Source organism: Ochotona princeps, chromosome 20 (genome assembly GCF_030435755.1).
Source record: "Ochotona princeps isolate mOchPri1 chromosome 20, mOchPri1.hap1, whole genome shotgun sequence".
Classification (NCBI taxonomy): Eukaryota; Metazoa; Chordata; class Mammalia; order Lagomorpha; family Ochotonidae; genus Ochotona; species Ochotona princeps.
In genome coordinates, this window is record NC_080851.1 from 1,692,775 (window position 1) to 1,719,428 (window position 26,654).

Genomic DNA, 26,654 nt, shown 5'->3' on the forward strand with positions numbered 1-26,654 from the left:
CTGAGCTCTGCTTTTACCTATACATTTTGTTAAAAATAATGATTCAGTATTTAATACTAAATTATAAAAACACGCACATTCCCCTTTGGAGTAGCTGCGCCGACACCACGCCCTGGTCCTGATTCCAGCTTCCCGCTGCTGCAGACCATGGGAGGGAGCGCAGGGACTGAAGAATCCACCTCCCACATGGAAGGCCTGGACTGCACTCTTAACTCCCACTTCTCAAACCAGCTGCAGACATCCGGGAGTGAATGAGTAGAGGGCAACTCTCTCTCTCCAGTGAAGAAAACATCGATTGTGATTCATGTCATGCACTTTCATGAGGTCTTCTGCATGATCTGTTAGTCAGGACAGAACTGAATCAAGATGCCACTGACGTTTGGCAGTTTGGCTGCTTAATGGAAGCACAGCAGTGCTTTGGCTTGGCGCCTGCCTTGTGAACACAGGAAAGGTACAGCCAGCCTACCATCATGGCAGATTCAATCATCTACAGATAAAAAATGGTCAAAAGAAAAACTTCTGTACTAAACACACACAGACCTTTTTTGGGTCAATATTCCATAAATAATAGAATCTAACAGCTGCTAGAGACATCCTACAGAATACAGGAGAATGTGCCTAGGTTAAATGCAGATGCCACGGCCTCTTACACGAGGGATCTGAGAACCTGTGGGTCTTGGGATTGCTCCCCATGGATGCTTAAGAATAGTTATGATTTAACCTGAGCTTCAGCATACTCATTGCTAAGACTATGCATGGGAGGAAGAGAGAGAGAGCAGGAGGGAAGAGGAGGAAGAGAGAAAGGGAGAGGGCGGGAGGGAGGAAGAGGGATGGAGAGGGAGGAAGAGAGAGAGAGAGGGAGAGAGAGAGAATGAAAAGGTGGGCCCTTCCACTTGCTGCTTTACTTCCCCAAAGCCCACAGTAACTGTGCTGAGGCACAGCCAGAGCCAGGAACTAGGGACTAAGTGCACGACTCTACTCAAGCGGTAGCAACCACCTGCTCCCATCCAAGATTTGTATTAACAGGAAGCTGGGATCAGAACCCAGAGCCAGGATTTGAACCCAGGTACTCTGAGACAAATTTTTAACTGGTACCTTCAACAATAGGCCAAATATCCATTCCTAAACATATATTTCATAGCTTATGGTACACAGACAATCCCCAAGTTAACCATGGATCCACTTACGGCTTTTTTCACTTTGTGATGATGTGAAAGTCATATGCATCTAACAGAAACCTTATGTTTGATTTGGCTCTTTCCTGTATAGTCTACCCTGTCGGTAATGTTGGCAGCGGGGTTCCAAAGCACTCACAGCCGCGTGGGGGACAACCCACACTCCAGTTCTCTGTGTGCTGACTGAGGGCGTGCAGTGGGGCAGGCGGATTAAGTGCCTTTTCCCCTTATGACATATGCAATATCTGATAAGTTTCTTGGGAAATAATCCCATAGTAGGTTGAAGAGCAGCTGTATAAGTATTTTACACACACACACACACATGCAAAGCATGGTATTACTGGTGTCCTGTCCTTCCTCAGATTCAGGCTACCTGTACGTGTCCATGTCACTGCTGCCCTCTTGGCTGTGTCAGCTAGCACTCTTCCAGAGACCCTGGGCTGTACCTGCTGTCTGCCTGGACAACTGTCCCGGAAAGCAATGCCCCAGTACTGACACACTCATCTTGTTCTTGAAAATAGCCCAGCTTGGCAACTTTCCATCGGGGTGGGAATGCTTTACAGACATCACTGATCTGCTGCCACCCCATCCCGACTGGCAGCATTTAGCCTCACACAGTCACCTCAAGAGCAGCAGCTCACACAGAGGAAGTGACTTACTCAGGTTCCAGGTGAGTCAGTCCCCACAACCATCACCTCTTTAACGGCAAACACTGCTTTTTCCAGAAAACGCCTTTCTTCTTAAGCCATGTTTAGGCAAAACACTTGTTTTAAAATCATGTCCAGTACCATGCTTCATCCTCAGTGGAAAATAGGCCCATTCCGAGCAGCACTCACCGGCCTGTGCTGGTGTAGTGAGGTTTAGAGTGCCGAGGCTTGGCGAGGGACGTGATGTCTCCCAAAGGGTTGTCCACATCATCAGCATTTGTGGACTGCACGTGACCACTGTTGGGGGAAGGGGAAACCCACAGTTTTGATGAGGAATAGCTGGGCAGTGTTCTAATAGGAAATTCCGTTTCCCAAAGTGGATGTAAAGCTCACAGCATGCAAGCTGCAGGTGATTTTCCTCCTTCAGAGAACAGGTGCCCCATCTTAAGCTGGAGGGAGAGGGAGAACAGCTGTTTTGCACTGGATTGTGGCTGCGGCCCAGAGATGCAGGTGGAGCCATGCTGAGCCCTGCTGAGCCAGAGCTAACAAGTCTCCCGAGGCTGTGGTGCTAGCTGCAGCATCAAGCCGTGAGCCCACTGGGCTGCTCGACGCTCCCAAGGCTGCGCGGATGGCAGAGTGACCTGGGACTTCTGGAGCCACCAGGAGTGATCCTGATCTCCTCTGCTATGGAGCAGCAGAGGCTGCAGTAGTGAGTGGGGGCCCATGCTTGTCCTCCACATTCTAGTGTCTATCTACGCTGTGCCGGCTTATCCTTCAGTCCACACAGAGCAGACTCCCGTGGTATACAATGAACTTCTTCACCATTCATGTAAAGCCAGGTGTAAATGCAGAAAAGGCATACAGCATTTCTGGCACTTCAGGGTTCATGCATACATCATGCTTTCTGTATCAACCCTAGCGATTCAGCACTAAAGAGTCATGAACAATAAAGCACGGGATGCTTTCTCTCACAAAATAAAATCATAAGTACCACTTCTCATTTTACAGTTAAAACTTAAACATTTGATGAAACTCCTGACATCAAGTAGGTACTATGCCAGGAAAATATCAGGCATATGTCAGGAATACATGGCTGTCCCGCAAGGTGAATTCTATACATGAATGAGGGGATAGCATGGTGGCCTAGCAAGCTGATGCTTTTCCTGCAGTGCCATCACCCCATACTGGCACTATTTCATGTCCTGGCTGCTCCACTTCTGATCCAGCCCCCTGCTCAGGGCCTGGGAAGGCAGTGGAGGACGGCCCCTGTCCTTCGGCCCCGCATCCATGTGGAGACCTGGAAGAAGCTCCTCATTCTTGGTTTCACACAGGCTTGGCTCCAACCCTTGTGGCCATCTGGGGAGATCACTTTCTTATTCTCCTCTCTGTAAAACCTGCCTTTCAAATAAAAATGTGTCTTATAAGTAAAAAGACATGAAGGAGATATAACCTAGCATAAATCAGAGTAAGCACTGGAGTTCTGGTAACACTGAGAAATATTACTTACGTATACAGAGGGATATATTTACTTCTAGAACTTGGACTCACGCTTGGAAAAAAAGAAAATATGGGTAATTAGGCTATGGATCTTCAGTTAATAAACATCAAATTATTATATTATCTCTATAATTAAATAATGTAATGCATAATTCTAGTATCTCTGTAATTGAAGCCGTTGCAGAGATCCTGTAGAACTTGGCCTCTAAGAGTAGGAGTGATCAGGACGCAGGTCTCACTCTGCAGGATGCACTCCTGACCTGCACGAGCCGCAAGCCTTCAGGGCTGGTCCTCTCACCGGGCAGAGTCCACGCTCTGTCCCCTCTGCCGCACAGCCGGTCCTCTCACCGGGCAGAGTCCACGCTCTGTCCCCTCTGCCGCACAGCCGGTCCTCTCACCGGGCAGAGTCCACGCTCTGTCCCCTCTGCAGCACAGCCGGTCCTCTCACCGGGCAGAGTCCACGCTCTGTCCCCTCTGCCGCACAGCCGGTCCTCTCACCGGGCAGAGTCCACGCTCTGTCCCCTCAGGACCCTGGGCGTGGGAGGTCGCTGCTAACCTGGACTCCCCGCCTTCACCGGGCAGCTGAGGAGAGCTGCTGCCTGGAAACACTCACCATTCGGGTGAGCTCTTGACTCCTTCCTGAACACAGGGAAGTCACGCCAGTGCTAGGAGAGGTCTACGATTTAACATTTATGTGTTGAGATTTTGTATTTAATAAATATTTGAGTAGGATTACCAACAATCTCAACTTGCTGTATGCATGAGGATTTTAAGGTTTTTTCAATATTTCAGTTTCTTTCAAAAATTATTATCATTGAATTTATAAACTGGATCTAAATTGATGTATTTTATACTTTTAGAGAAAACTACATTAAATAATCTTTATCAAAAACGTTAATCTAACAACCAATGATGGTGAAAACTCTATTGGTGAGAACCTAAGGAAAGAAAACTTACAAATTGACTGGTTTGAGGGGTGCCAAGAATGATCTTGTTTGAAATCTGTCCCAGAGTCCACCAACCATCTGGAATCAACATCAGTATAAATGTTAATATCCCACGAACATGTTGCTACAAATTCTCAGCTCTGAGTTTGGTGCCTGTCATTGTTCCTTTACTCCAGCTGGGCCCCAGCTCAGCACCCTCTAGCAGCCCCAGCATGTTGTGGCGGGCTGCACTTGGCCTTCAGACCCTCACTTTGTACTTGCTCTGTCACAGCTCTGTCTCATTCTCCACCTTGGGCTGGGAGCCAATGGGAATGATCTGAGCTTAGTCTCGGCCTAGACCTGTTCTTGCCAGGAGCCCTTGGCCCACCTCAGCAGCCAGGCTGCTTCCTTGCCTGTCCCCTCTCCTCAACTTTGGGCCTCCTTGTGTCTGGAAAGGACTTTGGATGCTAGTATAATTTAACTCCCAGGAATATCCAATGGTGACCAATGTTACACATGAATATACAAATATGTTGATGTAGCTTGAACATTGTTAAACATAACTAGAACCATTCAATCTTTCCTTTAATTAATTTTCAATTCTATATGAAAATTTCAGGCTTGAATTCTTACATCAAAGCCACGTTTTCCTCCTCTGCTATTATTTCTTCACCATAGAAGTTGTGGAAGTTGACAAGATAACATGGACATACGAACCTGGTTCACAGACTCCTACAGAGCCACGTCTAGAACTGTATCTCAATGTATTAGGAATACAGAGATTCAAACACTCCATTGTGACCATAAGCCCACGGGTTCAGGCAGGCTTGGCACAGGAGGGTAGGGGTTGGTGAGTGCAAGGGCTTGGCAAGCACAATCATCCAACCCCATAGCTGAGACTGGAAAAAATCATCAGGATTGAATCTGGTACAAGCAGTGGGCAGTGGGGGCACAGGCATACAGTCACAAGGGACAGGACGTGGCAGAGAGCAGGGACCTAATGATCAGAGAGAAGCTCCGTGAAAAGAAAACAACTTTGTGTGTGTGTGCCAGCCACTGGGCCACGGTACGGGGTAGTCGGAGTGCCAGCTGGCATGTGTGCCAGCCACTGGGCCACGGTACGGGGTAGCCGGAGTGCCAGCTGGCATGTGTGCCAGCCACTGGGCCATGGAACGGGGTAGCCGGAGTGCCAGCTGGTGTGTGTGCCGGCCACTGGGCCATGGAACGGGGTAGCCGGAGTGCCAGCTGGTGTGTGTGCCGGCCACTGGGCCACAGAATGGGGTAGCCGGAGTGCCAGCTGGTGTGTGTGCCGGCCACTGGGCCACAGAATGGGGTAGCCGGAGTGCCAGCTGGTGTGTGTGCCGGCCACTGGGCCACGGAAGCGGGTAGCTTTGGAATAGCACCGGTTGAGACTGACCTGGGTTAGTGCTGGAGCGTTTCTGTATCTCCTGAGGGTGAAGCACTGTGAGATGGGGTCCGCAGCCTTTTCCACGGTTGTTTCTCTGGGGTCCAGTTTTGGTGGCAGCATCTTGTCCCAAGGAACAACTTCATAAGCTCTATGAAATCACAGAATAAGGGTGTTTCACGGAAAGCATGTTTTCAGTTGGCCTGTGACTGACAGTATCAAAGTCCACAACAGAGAGAATTCTAAGGTGATTCCACTGTGCCTTGCTGGGAATGGTCAGTCCGGAGTTCACTACCTCCCAGGGACAGGGACCACGCGGAAACCACAGGGTAGCACACCTGAATATGCCTTTTTATAAAGCAAAATCGATCGTAGTCTTGAACTAGCTGAATCTGAGTTCAACAAAAGGAGGACTATACCGAGTGGACCTGTCTAAACCACAGTGTTCTGTGGCTTTCCTTCAGCCAACAGCTACGACTCCCGTGGCTGCATGCACAAATGCTGCCCACAGCCTGCAGGTGGCACCCTAATGCCAGGCTGGAGAGATGCTGAGCTGCAGCCCAGAGGGCGGGGCCCAGAGAGACCAGGGGCTGGAGCCCCCAGGGAAGGCCCAGAGAGACCCCCAGGCTGGAGCCCTGAGGGAGGGGCCGGAGAGACACCCCTCCCCCTCCCCAGCCCAGAGGGAGGGGCCGGGAGAGACACCCCTCTCCCCGCTGGAGCCCAGAGGGAGGGTCGGGCTGCTGACCCGCACAGATGCAGGTTACTGATAGCCCCTGGGGTCTTCAGTGCCACGGTGGCAGCAGCTAATGTGCACACCTACACACACTCACACCTGACGAGCTTCTGTTGACAGTGTGGAAGAGCACTAATTCACAAAGAAGCTGTCACTAACAACACTGTCTGCCTGCTTGACAATACTCAACTCCTGCTATTTGCCTATGAAAAATCAGAAGCATGGCTATGATTGAGTGTGAACAGACAGGTTACACAAATTGTGAGCATGGCAGCAGGGACTCAGTCATCCGACTGAATGCAGGGAAAAAGTTACTTGCAGACAGGAGAGAGAATTCTTATGTGCTCATTCACTTCCCAAACATCCACCACAACCAGGGCTGGGCCAAGCTGAACCTAGGCGCCAGAGTCCAGGCCGGCTCTACCACAGGCCTGGCAAGAGCCTTAGTACTTGAACCCTCACAGGAAGTGCGTTAGCAAGAAGCGGTTAGAAGAGCTGGTCCGGGGCAACCTGAGTGGTGTGCAAGATAACTCACTGTCTGAATCTGCGATATATTTTATGAATATTCTGTGAAATTTTCCATATGTTTATGTTTATGTTTTTAAAGGGATATTATTAGATTATGATTCAATATTTTGTAAAAATAAGTGACCATATTTGAATAAAATATCATGCCTTGAATAAAAGCATTCACTGTTTCTAAGATGATCACTGGATGAAAATTAAGATCACAATACAATGGATATGAAGATCACAATACAATGGAAGATCACAATACAATGGATATGAAGATCACAATACAATGGATATGAAGATCACAATACAATGGAAGATCACAATACAATGGATATGAAGATCACAATACAATGGATATGAAGATCACAATACAATGGAAGATCACAATACAATGGATATGAAGATCACAATACAATGGCTATGAAGATCACAATACAATGGAAGATCACAATACAATGGATATGAAGATCACAATACAATGGATATGAAGATCACAATACAATGGCTATGAAGATCACAATACAATGGATATGAAGATCACAATACAATGGCTATGAAGATCACAATACAATGGCTATGAAGATCACAATACAATGGAAGATCACAATACAATGGCTATGAAGATCACAATACAATGGCTATGAAGATCACAATACAATGGCTATGAAGATCACAATACAATGGCTATGAAGATCACAATACAATGGCTATGAAGATCACAATACAATGGATATGAAGATCACAATACAATGGAAGATCACAATACAATGGATATGAAGATCACAATACAATGGCTATGAAGATCACAATACAATGGAAGATCACAATACAATGGAAGATCACAATACAATGGATATGAAGATCACAATACAATGGATATGAAGATCACAATACAATGGAAGATCACAATACAATGGCTATGAAGATCACAATACAATGGCTATGAAGATCACAATACAATGGCTATGAAGATCACAATACAATGGCTATGAAGATCACAATACAATGGCTATGAAGATCACAATACAATGGAAGATCACAATACAATGGCTATGAAGATCACAATACAATGGATATGAAGATCACAATACAATGGATATGAAGATCACAATACAATGGCTATGAAGATCACAATACAATGGATATGAAGATCACAATACAATGGCTATGAAGATCACAATACAATGGCTATGAAGATCACAATACAATGGAAGATCACAATACAATGGCTATGAAGATCACAATACAATGGCTATGAAGATCACAATACAATGGCTATGAAGATCACAATACAATGGCTATGAAGATCACAATACAATGGAAGATCACAATACAATGGAAGATCACAATACAATGGAAGATCACAATACAATGGAAGATCACAATACAATGGCTATGAAGATCACAATACAATGGCTATGAAGATCACAATACAATGGAAGATCACAATACAATGGAAGATCACAATACAATGGAAGATCACAATACAATGGAAGATCACAATACAATGGCTATGAAGATCACAATACAATGGAAGATCACAATACAATGGCTATGAAGATCACAATACAATGGCTATGAAGATCACAATACAATGGAAGATCACAATACAATGGCTATGAAGATCACAATACAATGGCTATGAAGATCACAATACAATGGCTATGAAGATCACAATACAATGGCTATGAAGATCACAATACAATGGCTATGAAGATCACAATACAATGGCTATGAAGATCACAATATAATGGCTATGAAGATCACAATACAATGGAAGATCACAATACAATGGCTATGAAGATCACAATACAATGGCTATGAAGATCACAATACAATGGCTATGAAGATCACAATACAATGGAAGATCACAATACAATGACTATGAAGATCACAATACAATGGCTATGAAGATCACAATACAATGGAAGATCACAATACAATGGCTATGACTGCAAAGCCAGGACAGCATTACTCGATGCCTTCGTGATCCTTCCTTTTCGGGGTGGGGACTTTGAGGACCTGTCCTGCAGTACAGGTCCCACCTGTGTGAGTCCTGATGTCTACCCAAGAGCACACACCGACAGTACACACACGACTGGTGTCACACACTCAGGGAGCCCTGAGAACAGACAATTCACACACGACTGGTGTCACACACTCAGAGAGCCCTGAGAACAGATGGTGCACACATGACTGTTGTCACACACTCCTCAAGGAGCCCTGAAGACAGACAGTACACACACGACTGGTGTCACACACACAGGGAGCCCTGAGGACACCGACAGTACACACACGACTGGTGTCACACACTCAGAGAGCCCTGAGAACTGACGGTACACACACGACTGTTGTCACACACTCCTCAAGGAGCCCTGAGGACAGTACACACACGACTGGTGTCACACACTCAGGGAGCCCTGAGAACAGAAGGTGCACACATGACTGTTGTCACACACTCCTCAAGGAGCCCTGAGGACAGTACACACATGACTGTTGTCACACACTCGGGGAGTCCTGAGAACACTGACAGTACACACATGACTGTTGTCACACACTCGGGGAGTCCTGAGAACACTGACAGTACACACATGACTGTTGTCACACACTCGGGGAGTCCTGAGAACACTGACAGTACACACATGACTGTTGTCACACACTCAGGGAGCCCTGAGGACAGACAGTACACACATGACTGTTGTCACACACTCCTCTAGGAGCCTCTGACCCCACACCTCTCTGAATGAAGCTGCTGCCCCGAACCCACAGCACTGCCGATCCTCTGCTGGTTTGCCCCTTCGTTGTCTCCTACACTTCTCATCTTCTAAGATGGACTTCACCGATTTTCTGCTTGATCACTTTCTTAGATTGGTTCTATTTATTTCAAATTATGTTTCTGACTCCCCTTAGAATAATGACTCTTGCTTTATTCAATGATGTCTCTAACTCTGGGACAGAGATTTATGACTGGTAACATATTGCTCAACGTGGGTATGTCCGGTGCAATGTGCAAACACCACAGTGTGCTCACACACACACTAACCCGGCTATGACATCACCGCGTGGTACAGACCTACACTTCCTTACATAGTTGGTGGCTACATTGGTGAACTGAGTCAACGCACTGCCCTCCATCCGGCTTTCTCCGTTACTGTTCTGTATGTGCTGTCCTCCTCTTGCTGATCATTCTCTGTGTTTGTCTTATTCTTCCATTACACGTAGGCATTGTTCTTTTTTGTTGTTGTTAAGATGTTTTTATTTATTTATTTTGGAAAGGAAGAATTACAGAGGGAAGGTGAGGCAGGTTCAATTTCCAAATGACCACAATGGCTACAGGTGGGTTCATCAGGAGCCAGGAGCCTCCTCTGGGTCTCCCAGATGGCTACAGGGAACCGAGCACCTGGGCGTCCCTGTGTGCCCTTCCAGGTCACAAGCAGGGAGCTGAATCAGAAGTGGAGCAGGCAAGACTAGAACCAGTGCCCATATGGGACGCCAGCACAGGCTTAGCCTGCTGTGTCGCTGAGCGGCCCCTGCACAGATGTTCATAACGTAAATATCTTTTAGGCATCCTTTAAATTACTGTTCCTGGACATTGTGGGCACACACAGGATTTTTATTTAGGACAAATGTATGTACTTGAAACATCAGAATTACACCAAGAGAAATGCTTACTTTTGTGTCGAGGACTTGTAGAATGAGTCTTTTGCACTGCACTTCCTGTTTGGTTGAACAGGTGGCTCAGCATCCTACAGGGCACACAGAACGCATTAGAAGGGCCAAAGGGAAATGCAAACTGCTACTGTTTACTATTTACCTTTTATTTTTGGTCTTCATTTTTGACTGACCAGGTTTAATGCTTCCATGCTTTTCTATTTTAGAAATTTACAATCTGCTTATATTTTCATAATTTAAAATTCTAGAAAATACTCAAAATTAATAGGAAGTAATTTTTATAAGAAACTCAGATTTTAAACATGGGCAAATCCTCAGTTTTAGCACCATGTAACGAAAAGCAGAGATGTCAAATCCCAGCTGTCTCATCTAACAACACAAGCGCCTTACTCTGAGGCTTGCTTCTCCCCGGCTCTCCCCTTTTCAAAATTACTTGTTTGTTTATTATTAAATAATAATTAATACGATCTTCTGTGGCTATTATTTGACTTTCCAAGGTACTTCACCATCCTGCACCTACCTTCACTTCATCCCGTTTTCCCTCCTGTACTCTCTTGCTTGGACTTCCCTGAAGCTCAACGTTAGTAACTTGTTCAAGGATGTGGATCTCCACTTGGGCTAGTGTTTCATTCACCCTCATGTAAAACTTACTTTTAAGCCATTTGAAAGAGAGGGAGGGAGGGAGGCAGAGAGAGACAGAGCGAGCGAGCACGAGCTTAATGCACCCTGTGCCATAATGTTGGACAAGTAAAAAGGAGTTTAGACAAGGGATAAAACAGTAATGAGAGATACGTCTGAGCAGCGGCATGGCACACACAGCGCGTGGCGGTGGCGGGGGGACCAGAGCTGGCCCAGACTACCTGCTGGGGATCCTAGCTCCCCACACAGCACTGCCAGGCAGGGGGAGGGTCCTGAGCTTGACCAGGCCCGAGGTCTGAGAACTTCCTCCATCTACAGCACCCATTCTGGGGATGGATCTCGGACAGCTCGGGCATGCCCGGGACATGGTTCCGCTCACTGCCATCATGTTGGTGGGCGGAGTCCAGGTAAGACTGAGCAGTGGCACAGCTTGATGTCTGCGTCCCCTAGCCACAACCACATGGCTGGGGGTACCTGTGCCAGCCCAGACTTCCTGCTGGGGATCCTAGCTCCCCACGCAGCACTGCTAGGCAGAGGGAGGGTCCTGTGCTTGTGGGCAGCCAGTGCACCAACTGGCTCCAGGCTCCACCTGCTAGCCACCTGCTAGCTGCCTGGTGGGGTCTTGGGGGTAGGCAATTTACTGCCTAGGGACATCCAGGGATAAGGCCACAGTACATGTAGGCGAGGAATGAATCCTGGGGGACACCCAACACAAGGCCATTGTACCTGCAGGTAAGTGAGGGGACTGAGACCTAGTGGTTTGGAGGGGAGAGACCGGAAGAAAGCTTTTGGGTCAGACTGACGCACCAGCGCACATTGAAGTCTGGGGTTGGGCTTGTTAGCATGGAACATGGCTGGCCACCATGTGCCAGCGTGCATGTAAGTTCTGGCTTGGGGCTTGTCTGGCAGGGCTCGATCCCAGTACCTGACAGTGAATGTCGGACCAGCGCACAGGAGATCCCGGTCCGGGGTGGATTCTGTGGGGGATATGTGACCCGACCCCACGGAACTACAAGTCCTGCTGGTTCTTTCGGAAAGCAAACTGGTGTCCAGTTGCATCTCTTTCATTCAGCATTTTTGTCTGAATTGCAATCCACTGTGAATCACAACACATTTCCTTTAAGAATATTTATTCTATTTGCAAAGCAGATTTTACACAGTGAGAAGGACAGACACACAGGTATTCCAACCACTGCTCCCTCTTCAAATGGTCATAACGGCCAGAGCAGAGCTGATCTGAAGTTAGGAGCCAAGAGCTTTTTCCCGGTCTGCCATGTGGGTGCAGAAACCCAAGAACTTGGACTATCCTCCTCTGCTTTCCCAGGCCATAAGCAAGGAGCTGGATGGGAAACAGAGCAGTCAGGACACGAACCCTAGGCCATATGCATCGCTGGCACTGCATGCGAAGGACTAGCTTGCTATGCCACCACGCCGACCCTTACACCACATTCTGTTAGTCCAGGTATCAGTCTGTGGACATCTGGGTTGATTTCACATCTAAGCTACTATGAATTGAGCTGCTACTTCCACTTTTATCAGATTTCAAGCAAACAACAAAGCATTGTTAGCTACAGTCACCAAGGTTTTTTTTTTTTTTTTTTCTGGACTCGCCAAGCTATTTACTATCATTATTCTCTAGTTTGAGATTGAAACATGTCATTAACATTAGAGCTCTTAGTTTCCTAATCTATGCATACAAATATATTGTTTTTTCTTCCTCAGCAGGATTTGACTGCATCATAGAGAATGTGATGTGCTTTTACAACTCAGTATAAAATATTTTCTAATTTCTTGTCATTTCTTGTTTGATCTACAGATTGTTTCAGATTTTTTTAAAAAAAGATTTATTTATTTTACTTGAAAGAATTACAGAGAGAATGGGAGAGAGAGCGGTAGAGAGAGATTCTTTCACCCACCGGTTCACTCTCCAAATGGCTACTGCGGTGAGAAATGGGCCAGTCTGAAGCTTGGAGCCACGAGGTTCAGCTGGGTCTCCCATGGGAGTACAAGAGCTCAAGGACTTGGGGTGTCCTCTGCTGCTTTCTCTGACCACTCACAGGAACCCGCATCAGAAGTGGAGCAGTCAGGACATGCTGGTGCCACAGTAGAGGATTAGCCTGCCATACCACTGTACTGGCGCAAGCTTAAATCTCTGTAATATAACAATATTTGATGTTTTCCTGAATTCCTGGTTTAGGAAATTAGTTCACTAGCTCTAGTGTGCTAACACATGTTCTGTCTTCTTGCATATGGTGTATCAATGCATTTGAAAGTAATATGTACTCTGGACCCGGCACTATGGCTCAGCTCAGAGGCTAAAACCTCACCTTGCAAGTGCCGGGCGCCCACATGTGTACCAGTTCATGTCCCAGCTGCTCCACTTGCCATCCAGCTCCCTGCTGTGGCCTGGAAAAGCAATCAAGGACGGCCCAAAGCCTTGCAACCCTACACTCATGCGGAGAGCTGGAAGAAGCCCCAGGCTCCTGGCTCCGATCGGTTCATCTCTGGCTGTTGGGGTCACTTGGGGATGACCCAGTACATGGAAGCTCTCTCTCACTGTCTCTCCTTCTCTCTGTAAATCTGCCTTTCCAATAAAAAGAAGTCCTTAAAAAAAGAGAAAGAAAATGTGGTCTGCATTTTTGGGGTGTGGTTTTTACACATATCAATAACATGAAGGTAATCAATGCACTTATTAGATCTATGTATCTGATCATTAAATTTGGGTAGATCATTCAAAAATAGCTACTAACCCCCCTTTAATCCCCTAATGTGACTGGTGGAATTGTATTTCTCCTGTTGAGTCCGCTTACTTTTGGTAATTTGCTGCAGGTACATGTATATCAGAGTCCGGCCTTTTTGACAAACTGACACTTCTCTAAGCCATCTCTCTCTCTTTATATTTCATAACACTCTTTGTAAACAGCCTCTATGAAACACAGGAGGGGGAACAGAATAAGACAGAGTTTTGCAGAAAAATTTAAGTAGTAAAATTCAAATGAATGGTGATGTTTATTATGCTCTTTTATTTGAGGGAGAGAGAGGGAAGGAAGAATAAGAGAGAAATTGGATAACATTCTTATTAAGCTGTTCACACCTCAAGCAAATGCTTGCAATGGCCAAGATTGTGCCAAGCCCCAAACCAGGACTCAGAAACTTCACTGAGCTTTCAAGCGTGGCCATAGGAACCCAGTTGCATGAGCAGTACCCCCGTGCCATAGGAGGCTGGAGCCAGGAGCCAGCAATGGGCACTGATCCAGGCCACAGGTGTTTCAGCCGGCATCTGGGTCCCTGAGCTGAACTCCCACCTGCAAAGATGGATCCTAATGAAACTTCCCACCACCTTTTGCCTAGAGTTGGATACTACTGAACAGTCTAAAACCAAAATCTCACATTCCTGTCATTCCCAGCTTGATTCCTGGATCTGCAGGCAATTAGGATTCATAGAAAGGTGTATACCATGATTGCTTTTGACTGTATTCTTGTTCATAATAAGAGAGGATCCGCTATGTCCTGATGTTGACTCTGTGCACCTGGGCACAGAAGCATGACAAATCACAAGACAACCTTAGTGAGGAACATCCCAAGGTCACTGCCAACTGACACTGTTGGTATCAGGGGGAGGGGCCTTGCCTGGTCTGCATGGCTGGGTCCGTAGCCTCTACACACTTACCTACCAAATAGCAGAACTGCTGAGAACTGTGGCAAAATTCATTCAATCTGACTGTAAACCAGGCGAATTACAAACTATTTTCTATTGGCACTGCATATATTTTCAATTGCTTCACCCCTAAAAGTCTTTGTATCTCTGTATCCTGAATGGTCTTCTTACAGATGACATACTGCTGCGTGTCTTGCTTTGTTATTTATTGGTCGCTCTGCCTCCCAATTGGAACATTCAGCATATTGACATTTACGTAACCACGGATAACTCTCAGGATCTTGGGAAGACCCTCTCCGTGTCACACAGTCCTGGGGCCAGAAGCTTTCCCGTGGGACAGGGAGGTCCCATTGTGTCTCTCAGCACCCAGAACCAGGCCCTGGCTACCCCAATCCTTAGTGTAACTGACACCCCACCTTCAGGGACTAATGGAACTCCACACTCATCTCACAGACACACATCCGAAGCTACACACACTGCAGACTAGCTCAGTGTCACTTACAGACAAGGCTGGCATTAAGTAAGCCAAAATAAATAAGGCTACACCTCTGGACTAACCTAGAACCTTTTACCTGCTGATTCCCTCCCCAGACAGCCACACCAGCACGCCAGGTGCTGCTGCTGGGTCTCCCACAGGGAGCCATTACTGCTGGGGTGCAGGCTTCCTCACAGTCCACTAAAAGGGGGTGCTGTCCACCAGCCACCCCAGCTTTGGATCCTCACTTCCACGGCACTGGAAAGAGTCCAAGTCAGATATTCACGTGCTTTTGGAGGATCAGAAAACTCGTGCACAACCAATGTGGTCTCAACAGTCTGGGCTTCAATTTTAGCCTTTCCATCATCCTCTGCTAGCCCGTTAATTTATATTATACTTTTGATATTTTAAGGAAAAAATATTAATCCAGTTGTTCTATCCATGTTACTTAGCTTCCACTAATAGGAGTATACTATCAAGGCTTATTTCTGTCACAGAAAGTCTAAACTTACTTTAAATTTAAATAAATATGCTGGTAAGAATTATTCATATGACAAGCATCTACTTCCTAATATCAGAACATGGGACTTGGCATGAATTTGCAGTTTTCATCTTAAAAGGGCACCAATGTCTTCAGTTTCCTCTGTTTTATTTGACAAGTGAGAATGTTGTCCTAACAAGCCTTGTGTGCAGGAGCAATGGCTGCTTTGATAACAATCTGGAGATGGGAAAAGTGAAGTTGACAACACAAACCTTTACTGCCCTTGCAATCACCTTTCTTTGAAAGTAACAACGAAGAAAGCCAGGCAGGTGCCCTGGCCGCAGTGACACAGCACTGTAGCCGCTGTCCCTGTGCTCTCTGTTTCAGAGCCCTGTTCCAGAGTGTAAGCCGTGACATACAGGAAGTGTCCCTCAGCCTGTTTCTGGCAAAAGTAGAAAGTGAAATGGAAGAAGCCTACGTCACTGCAGGTGTTATGCCAAGCACAACAGCGCTGCAGATCACAAGAGGAGTCAGAGGAACAGAAACTGCTTCCTTTACAAGCATCATGTCCTCACTGATGCCCGGTGTTTCTTTCGGATAATGAGGATATTCTGCAATTAATGTAGTCATGGCTGCAGAATTCTGTGAGTATACTACAAACAGTGAATTGCACATTTCAAATAACTATGTTCATGATTTGTAAAATTCATCTCAATAAACCTGCCTTAAAAAAAAATCTTTCCAGGGCCTGACGCAGTAGTCTAGCAACTTGAACACCCGGGATCCCATAGAGGCACTGGTTCTAATCCCGATGGCCCCGCTTTCCATCCAGCTCCCTGCTTGTGGCCTGGAAAGCAGTCAAGGACAGCTCAACGTCTTGGGACCCTGCACCCGCGTGGGAGACCTGGAAGAGGCTCCTGGCTCCTGGCTTTGCATTGGCATAGTTCCAGCTGCTGCCATCACTTGGGGGAGTGAATCATCAGTCAAAAGATCTTCCTCTCTGTTTTTCTTACTCTGTATATTTGACTTCACAATAAAAATAAATCTTAAAAAATCTTTCCATATCTATGTATTCCTATTTATGTATCTGAATTTCAATATTAAGAGTTTAAGGATCATAAAATCCATGCAGAAAAATCATGTAAGAGCATAATCCTTAACTTCAGAAAACATCTAGTTTTTAATTGTTAAAATTTACTATCTCTGTGATCTTAAAGTGAGTTACTTAACATCATTTGGTATCATTTTTTCAAGTAATATGGTAATGTCATGCTCATAAGCAGAGCCTGGGATGGGAGTGCTGTTCAAGCAGTATGCTGTAGCGCACCCTCAGGTAAAGGGGCATGAGGACAGGGATAAGGAAGAGGCCCTGGAGCTGCACGTCCCAGCTGGAGAACAGCTGCAGTAGGCTTGCTGTTCCCTGGGCCACGTCTGCAGCCAGTGTGGAGGACAGCAGTGCTGGTGGCTTCTTGGGGCAGGAACGCCTGTCAGTGAAGGGACTGGCATGGGAGTCCCCAGCACCTGCAGCCCTCTTCCTTCCATGCAGGTGTAGTACACGGCAGTGCACTGGAGGGAGGGCTGTGAGGTCTGCAGAGTGCCTGGCTCACGAGCAGCAGCTCACAAACAGCAACTATTTTCTAAGAAAATAGAACATGATATACGCTCAATACAACAACTTAATTATAGGTTTGGCATGACACTGCCCGGTACGGAAATCTTACTGTGTTCTGTGCCTCCTCCTCAAATGCGTATGAGTGGTTTATTGAGCAGCCTTCATGAAGGGGTTGCAAAGGAGTAATTTTCACTGGGCTTGTCCAACCTGAAAACAAAAAGTGTACGTGCACAGGGTTAAACACACAGCACTGAAAGTACTTCCTGCAGAAATATCCCTGGACAGAAAGTTAATCTGTGTGCAGGTCATTTTTTTCTTTATTGTCTAGAAACTGTCCTGGATGTCTCAGCAGTGAGAAGAGGACCGCTCTGGAAGTTACAGTAGTACAACTCTGCTAGTGCAGAATTATAGGCTATTATTGGTCTCTAGGAATCTGTTTATGTTCAGGTGGCCATGCTGGAGGTGGTGATGGTACAAACATGATCATGATGCAGACGGCTCGTCCACTCACAGATGAGGAGCCCCAAAGCACTCACAAAAATAAGTTTTTGTTTATAGAAGAGTATCTCTCTATGAATGGAAATATTTATCCATGATGGGTGTCTAAGGAGGAGAAACAGGGTTCCTGGTTTTGAGGTACTGGGTACAGACACTGGCAGCAACTGCAAGACTGGCTGAGCTGAGGGCAGTCCAGGGGTCATCAGAGGGCTATCCGATCTAACCAGACTGTCAGGAACCAGGGACGTCTTCCTGAAGATGACACATGATCTCATCTTCAAAGCTGAGTAGGGCTGGTATGAAAAAGAGGGAGCGAGGGAAGGCTGGCAACCCAAGGCAAGCAAGCAGCATGTGTAATGGTAGGCCTGTATGCGAACACACAGCGGAAATACAAACTGCACATGACCAGCTGCAGACCAGGAAATGGCAGACTGGGAACACTGGACGGTCAACAGCGGGGTGCCAACAGGGAGGCCTTGGACCTCTGCACACGGGCTGCTCTGGCAGAGTTTTAGTCAGTGACTTAGGAGAGGTGCATGTGAAGATAACTGTAGCTTCCACAGATTCATTCTTGTACGTCATGCGGCTTCTAATTTGCTTATGTACTTAGTAGTTTATTGTATGAACTAATAAAACTTGGCACAATGTGAATCTGAAAGTTAGTTAGAAGCAACAGCACAGACCCCTGTCCTTGGGGTACTCACTGTAGCAGATCCACAAGGTGAACAATCTACATGCAGCCTGCTTACAGGATTGAAATCGCACAGTTAATGGATACAAACTAATGTGCAAAAATTCTGGCATATAATCTACATGTTCAACAGGTTTATTAACAGGTTTGTGATAAACAGAAACTGTTGAACATGTAAATTATGTAATTACCATCTGTCAGCATTTATAGATTAATATTTCCATGGTAATGATTCTATTTTTATGTCTATACAGCTATATGGAAAGGCAGCCCTCTGTAAACGGGGAGGCCAGGAGAGAGAGGTAATGAATTCATGTATTTCCATTTGCTACATCACTCCACAAATGCCAACGAAAGCATTTGGGAACTCCATGAGGTTTCTCACTCAAGTGGGTAGCAGCAAACCATACATCTGGGTCATCCCCCGAGGCCTCCAAGGGCATCCCCTGCCAGGAAGCTGGACAGGAAGCACACAGTAGCCAGGACCTGAATCACGCACTGTAACATTGATGAGAGAGTGTCCTAACACCACAATGCCTGATCAAGTTCAGGACAGACCAGCAAAGACTGGATACTTGGTGGTCTGTGCAAGTGGGAGGGGCAGCTATAAAGACTAGAGTCTCTGCAGGCCTAAAAACGCAGACAGGACAGAGGAGGCCAAGTGAGAAGGGTATTATTTTCAGGAGTAAAGTCTCCTGAGTAACAGTGAACAAGGAAACAGCCATGACATGTGAAGGTCTACATGAGACTTGAAGTGGGTTTTCCCCCAGCTCCTTTCCATAAGGACTGACACGATGCCGTAACTTCAGCAGTTAGACGCTAAACATAAAACAGCTGAGACTCTCGGCTTCTGACTGTGTGGCAATTTGACACAGAACCAAAGCCACCTCCATCTCCCCCCACCACCAAGCAGCTGCACGGCCACTCCACCCCCCACCACCAAGCAGCTGGATGGCCACTTCCAGCCCCCTGCCACCACTACCACCAGGCAGCTGGACGGCCACCTCCATCTCCAACCACCCCCCACCACCAAGCAACTGGACTGCCACTCCATCCACCCCCAACAGGCAGCTGGATGGCCACCTCCATCTCCAACCACCACCACCACCCCAGGCAACTGGACGGCCACCTCCATCTCCAACCACCACCACCACCAAGCAGCTGGACGGCCACCTCCATCTCCAACCACCACCACCACCAAGCAGCTGGACAGCCACCTCCATCTCCCCGCCCCTCCCCCCAAGCAGCTGGACGGCCACCTCCATCCCTATTGCTGAGAAGCCAATGGCTGTTCTGCCTTTGTCCTGTGTCACTTGAGAACACAAGTGGGAGGCAGCCTTCCTCAGGGCAGGGAAAAAGTTCTTCACTACAAATCAATCTGAGGACTCTAATCTTTGGCTTCCTAATCTTTGAAATTGTGAGGGAAAAAATACCCGTTTTTCTGCCACTCACTTTTTGTTTTCTAACCTGCCTGAACTGCACAATGGTTTAAAAGCAGGAAGGCATTCGGAGCTCCGACACTGCCAAGAGGAGGCAAAGGGAGGAAATCAGGGGAAATCATCATGGACAACCTCTGGTTTTTTTTCTCGGACAAGGAGATTATTTCTGGGATTTGCAAAACTACTGAAAGTCTAGCATAACGATACTGAATTCAACATCAGCCTAAGAAATTTATATTAGAATAGCTAATATTAGTTGAATGCTTTTACTGTGTTCCAAACATTTTGCTAAGCACTTTACATCTCTTATTTAGTTCTCAAAATAGTGTAAGAGAATTACCATTATTCCCAATTTAGGTATAAAGGAATGAGAATTCTGGAGTTTTCTACAATCTGAACATCTACTGGTTCTTTTCTTATGTCTTTTATTTTTACTTGAATTACATGAAATGGTCCTTACCATTATGAATAATTATTGGTATGTAAATTTCACAAATAAGGATACACAGTCATAGAAAGAACAGTGTTTCACACTGGGTCATAAAACAAGCTTTTGCCAAGATTCGAGCCCAGGAAGTCTCACTCCGGAGTCGTGAGTTCTGGGTTCCTCTGTTCAAGAAGTGAAATACATTGGGTAATGAGTTCTGTGTTGGGCTATGAACTGTTGCTGCAAAGTTCACTAATTTTAGTTTTATGCTAGCTTACTAAAATATTTATACAATCTAAAATTCATTTGAATAGTGTTTTAAGAGGTCATTCTTAAAATAATTTACATGAGTAAAAATTCTGCCCTAAAAATTATAGTAGACTGAAGTTTTTGCATACAAAGCAAGTGACATGCTTGCCTAAAATTACAAAAAAAAAAAAATTTCCATTTCTTTAAGGACGGATTGTTGACTAGCAATTGTATTTTACTTCGATCAAGTTCGGGGTTTGTTTCTTAATGAACTAGAGAAACAGAAGCTCAGAATTGGTGAAATATAGTCTGTGGGTGGAGGTGAGATTTTCACAGGTCCCCCAGTGCCAAGACTACCAAGACTTAAACATGTACACATTTAAATGTATAGCTAATGGTCAAAAGTAGGTACAAATATATTTGATTCTCAGAAACACGATTTCCCAAGATAGAATTTCCAACGAGTCATAACATAATTCAAGACATCTCTCGGGCCCGGCGGCCTGGCCTAGCTGCTAAAGTCCTCGCCTTGAACGCCCCGAGATCCCATATGGGCGTCGGTTCTAATCCCAGCAGCTCCACTTCCCATCCAGCTCCCTGCTTGTGGCCTGGAAAAGCAGTTGAGGACGGCCCAAAGCTTTGGGACCCTGCACCCGCGTGGGAGACCCGGAAGAGTTCCAGGTTCCCGGCTTCGGATCAGCGCGCATCAGCCCGTTGCGGCTCACTTGGGGAGTGAATCATTGGACGGAAGATCTTCCTCTCTGTCTCTCCTCCTCTGTGTATATCTGGCTGTAATAAAATGAATAAATCTTTAAAAAAAAAAAAAGACATCTCTCCTGCCTCCAGGTTCTAGACCTGTTTATGCAGGAGCTGCTGCTTACAACATACAACATTCATTTTTGCATATCTTCCTGTTTCCTTTCAGACACTATAACCCATATATTGGGTTACAGTCTGTGGCACAGCACGTCAGGCTCCTGCTTGGGGTGCCACAGCCTGCATCACTGAGTGCCAAGGGCAATCCTGGCTTCTCCGCCTCCCGCCCAGGTTCCTGCCAACGTGCCTAGGGCAGCTGACAATGGACCACATGGGAGCCAAGACAGCTCCGGGCCCCTGGCCTGGCCTGACCATCTCAGCTACCGCAGCATCTGGGAGACTGAACCAGCGTCATACAAGATCTCACTTTTTCCCTCCCTCTATTCAAAACTCTGCCTTTCAAATAAAGGTAACCAAATAAATCATAAAACAATGTGTTAACAGTCACCAGGTTATTTTGACAGAGAAAAGAGGCATTTTATGCAATTATCAAAGTGATACATTCCTTTTGGGCTAAAAGTTATCTTTAAATCTAGAATAAATTGCTGTACCAGTTTGTGCTATTCAAACTAATGCATGAAAAGAAAACCTGAAGCATGTTTACAAATAGGTTGATCATTTCTACTTTTTTCTAAGAAATGGCAATTTCAAAACAACACCTTATTTAATTATTATTTTACGAGAATAAACCATGGCAATCCTGGCTGTTCGACCTGTGTGCTTTTCCTTCTTTGGAATACTGAAGACACAGAACCTCTGACACCACCCCATTTACCTCCGAGTCGGGCCCTGATGGAGCTGTCCGGGACGTCCCTGGAATTCCACCTCGTGTCCTGTTGCAGTTCTTCTGAGAGAACTGTATGCCTTTTTATGGTTGTTTGAAATCCCATGTCTGGTGTGGGAACTCGATGTTGAGGCTTCACATCACTGAAACCAACCAGGTTAGGTATGGTTCTGCCAATGCCAGGCTTCAGATCAGCATCGCCACCAGGACTCATGAGCATGGAGCAGCAGTCCCCTGAGGGCACGTCATCTCGCAGTGGAAACAGCGGGTAAGCTGGTCCATACGGCGGAGGGTAGGGGTGGTGCAGGTGGTAGTTCGGCAGGACCGACGGAGGGTAAGGATGAAATTTAAGAAAGGCAGGGCTGCATTTATTCTCAAATCGGACATAGCTATGTCTGTCTTCAACTCCTCTCACAAAAGGCATGTTGATTTTTCTTAAGAGGTCACAGCAGTGTGGATAATCTGCATTGTTCAGGGCCTTTGTTCCGGAAAGGATGAATCTTTCTGAGACACTTACCTTCCCGGGACTGTCCTGCTGCCCCAAAGCCATGCCCTTTGCTGCTACTTTTCTGATTAATATAAATGATTTCTGATGAGTATTGCAACTATATAAACTCCTATATTTTCAACAGCTTAGGGTTAATCAAGCATGACTTTTATCCAGCCTTCTAAGTGTATATAATTTTCTTAAGTTAATTTTTTTTCTACCTAAAGAGAAGGCAGTAAAGGAAGAGCAGGAATAAATAAACCCAGTCGTGTCCTTGTTGCTCGGCAACAGACGGAACTCTCAACATGCTGAACTATTTATTATATAAGTCATAATGTCATTCTTAAAATCTCAAGATGGTCTTAGAACTATTTCCATGATATTTTGATCCCCAATGGTCAAGAAAGCTGTGCTCATTTATTTCCATTTTCTGTAACTTGCTATTTCAGTGGATTCAATGACAAAGGATTATAAAGCAGCCACTCCAGTGACAATAACCATACACATGAAAACATATATTAAAAAAATGCCTGTCGTTAGGTATTTGCTTGGTAGACAAAACCATTATCACTATCTAAATAAATGTAAACTTACATGCACTGTAAAAAGTAAACATGTATTAAAGCTACAAAGTATATCTAATTTTTAGGGGAAAAGTCAGAAATAGTTCGTTCTTTTCAAGCCCTAATCGCCTTAATTTCACTGTATGCCATCATGATGGCCAAAGCAAGAGCAGTTTGGACTTTAAGCTCATCTCAGGAAACTTCACAAGAGTACTGGTTATTTACCTAATGACAAAACAGTTTTCTTCAAATCATCAAGGATTATTCACTGATATGCAAAAGAAGTCTCACTTAAATCGTTAATATATCAGTTTTCTTAAAAGCTGCATTCTAATTTGGTCCTGCAAGGGCACATCCAACTTCAGATCTGGGAGATCGAAGCCAGAGCAACCCTCTGCAGCAAAATGCAAGCAAGATGTCCGCTTGGGATGCAAGCACAAAGCTAAAACCACCAACAGCGACACGGCAAAGGGTTGTGGCGTCTGCGGGAAACACGAACAGCTATGTTGCACGGAAAAGCCTCAGCAGCTACTGCCTACCTCTAACCAAGCGGGGCTGTTGGAGTCGGGATGAGATCCCGCATCCCGAGAGGAGACCATCCAGCGGCCGCCCTGCCTGCCCTCAGCGTCACCGTTTCTCCAGGTTGAGAGGTGACAAGGCCCTTGCCAGGCATTCTGACTCATCAGCATCGTCTCTGTAAGCAGCTGACTTCCCCCAACAGCAAGCACGTGCTTTCAGGGGGAGAAGGGCAGAGGCAGCTCCTCCAGGGTACAGTCCATTGGACACGCACTGCGTCTCTGCCCAGGACCTGAACACCTCTGTGCAGCACTGGCGATGTGTCCATGCGTCCCTCAGCACTGGCGATGCACACTGTGTCCATGCGTCCCTCAGCACTGGCGATGCACACTGTGTCCATGCGTCCCTCAGCACTGGCGATGCCCACTGTGTCCATGCGTCCCTCAGCACTGGCGATGCCCACTGTGTCCATGTGTCCTTCAGCATTGGCGATGCCCACGGCGTCCACGTGTCCCTCAGCACTGGCGATGCCCACTGTGTCCATGTGTCCTTCAGCATTGGCGATGCCCACGGCGTCCACGTGTCCCTCAGCACTGGTGATGCCCACTGTGTCCACGTGTCCCTCAGCCTTGGCGACAGCCTGCGCTGCCTCGTGCTTTCTCGCCCCCGTGGGCACCGGTGGGTCCACCCAGCTGTGGGGTCGCGCCCCTCAAGGCTGACGGCCCCCACAGGCGGCTCGACGTTCCTAGCCAGTGCCAGAACCTTGGAGCCGCCCAGGTTCTCGAGGATTTCCCCTGGAGGCCGGTCCCAAAGACCCAGGCTTCCCCCAACGCCGCCGCCGACCCCACCAACCGCCCTGGCGGAAGTGGCGGCGCGTCCCTCAGGTGTGTCGCCTGCCCACTTCCGGCGGGCGCGCGGCGCCTAACGACCGTCTCCGTGGGCGGCGTCGGCGAGTGAATGGCGGCCTCGGCCAGCGGCCGGCCGCGGCGGGGCGGGCGCTGGCTCTCCCGGGGCGCCGCCCTCCTGCTGCTGCCCGCCCTGCTGGCGCTCTCACCCCCGTCAGGTGAGGTCTCCGTCGGGGCAGGTGAGGGCCCGGCCCGGGGAGGCGCTCCCACCTGTGGGGCCCCGCCAGGTGAGGTGGCGGCCCAGGTGAGCCGCCCGCCAGGTGAGGTGGCCCCGACCCGTCGCGGCACGTGGACCCGGTGGTGTGTGCCCCTCGTGGGCGCGCGGGTGTGCAGCGCGGGGCGCTGGCATCTCGCACCTGCTCTTCCCGTACTGACTTGGAGCTTGCAGAAGGAAGAAGCGGTGGGAGTGCAGGGAGTTGGGGAGAGGCAGCATTATGTTGTGTTCCAGGCTCTCCTAACTTTAGGAAAGTCTCTCCACGAGGATTGCTTAAAAGGAGCCCGAAGAGCTCAGATTCGGAAACAGCCAGGGGTTTTGGAGTGCCTTGTCTGAAAGCTGATTGTTGACAATGATTTTTTTACAGAAGTCACAGTGCTGTGTTTCGGAAAGATGAGGGACAGAGGGCCAGGGATACAGATTTTTCCACCCACCGTGTCCCTTCCTAAATGCCCACAAAAGCCAGGGCTGGACCGGGCAGAAGGCAGGGGCTGAGTGGGAGCTGGATCAGAAGCAGGTAGGGACCCCCACCCAGGAACCCTGGTGGGGGCTAGAGGCCTTGCAGGCAGCAGCTGAGCAGCCCCCTGGACCATCCAGGGTTCATGATCTGGTACTAGGTAGAAAAGGGTCCGAGTTAAAACTTGCCTTTCTGTGGTTCAGGGATGACGCTAGAGGCATGATTGGTGTCTTAATCCATCAGCTATGAAACACTTTCCAGTTTAAAAGTAGCCTATTTAGTTTCTGCATTTGTTCTGACAGGTGATTTGGTGGCTACGTTAGCATTAGTACATCTGCCCCGTTCCCTGTTCACCTGTTAGGCCCATCGTGTCTCTCATTCAGCAACAGCTGGAGACTGCGAGAATATGCCCACAATTATTAAGATTTTACTGTGTGTTTAGGGATCATGTTTGGTATCAGTTCCCCATAAATGGATGTTGACACTGATTCCAGTGGCAGTGGACCTTACAATCTGATTTGGAAACGAGGAGATGTGTGCAAAGAACCGTAATACGGCAGGGCAGGAATACTGTGAGAGGGGCCAGGAATGACCATGGCATTAAGAAATCAGGACAAACAGGCTTTGGAAGAAAAAAGGGTCTGTGACTTGGGCTACAAAGGCTGGGAGAATTTTCAATGCTGAGAATGTTCTAGGTGGATTTAGAAATAAGCAAATGTGAGGTCTGTTAGATCCAGACAGTAGACTAATTTCCTGAGACCTATGAAGGAGATGAGTTCCCGGAGCAGCGAGATAAGTGCTCCGGGAGACTTGCGGAACTCTCCCTCAAGACCAGGCAGTCATACTATGCTATTTGGATTTTTTTTTTTTTTGAGTTTGTAATTAGGCATATGGTTAACTTTTTTTTTTTCTTTTGATTTCTAATAGTTGAACATTTGGTTCGAGTACCAAGAGGTTTTCGCTTGACTCAAGATGCAGTGAAAATAGTGGGCTCGACAAATTTCCCAGGTATTTAAACACAGACTCTCAGTGATTCTAAGACTATTTTTAGCCTTGGTGAAAGTTTTACCCTTCTTGTCCCAAAGGCTAAAGCTTCCCCAGGTGTGAATTTGCATACATTTTTATCCATATCTGATTGCTGTAACTGCTTACATGCAGAAAGAATGTTTCTA

At 46.9% G+C, this 26,654-nt stretch overlaps 2 protein-coding genes across 4 annotated transcripts in view; one reads left to right on the forward strand and one right to left on the reverse strand.

The window, feature by feature from the left end:
• SPMIP7 (sperm microtubule inner protein 7) overlaps positions 1-23,145 on the reverse strand; it is a 35,202-nt gene extending 12,057 nt beyond the window's left edge. The window contains exons 1-7 of one of the 2 annotated variants that reach the window (XM_004582488.3): positions 22,332-23,145; positions 17,546-17,643; positions 10,572-10,645; positions 5,663-5,801; positions 4,277-4,344; positions 3,330-3,371; positions 2,012-2,119 (exon numbers count right to left, since the gene is read on the reverse strand). In XM_004582488.3, coding sequence (XP_004582545.2) covers positions 2,012-2,119; positions 3,330-3,371; positions 4,277-4,344; positions 5,663-5,801; positions 10,572-10,645; positions 17,546-17,643; positions 22,332-22,890 — 1,088 coding nt within the window. In that variant the 5' untranslated portion in view covers positions 22,891-23,145. The remainder of the gene's footprint in view (positions 1-2,011; positions 2,120-3,329; positions 3,372-4,276; positions 4,345-5,662; positions 5,802-10,571; positions 10,646-17,545; positions 17,644-22,331) is intronic. The other variant, XM_058678290.1, reaches the window with a different exon arrangement.
• Positions 23,146-24,798: 1,653 nt separating this feature from the next.
• The window catches only part of ZPBP (zona pellucida binding protein), a 45,978-nt gene continuing 44,122 nt past the window's right edge, over positions 24,799-26,654 (forward strand). The window contains exons 1-2 of one of the 2 annotated variants that reach the window (XM_058678286.1): positions 24,799-24,969; positions 26,410-26,490. In XM_058678286.1, the coding sequence (XP_058534269.1) occupies positions 24,864-24,969; positions 26,410-26,490 (187 nt within the window). In that variant the 5' untranslated portion in view covers positions 24,799-24,863. The remainder of the gene's footprint in view (positions 24,970-26,409; positions 26,491-26,654) is intronic. The other variant, XM_058678285.1, reaches the window with a different exon arrangement.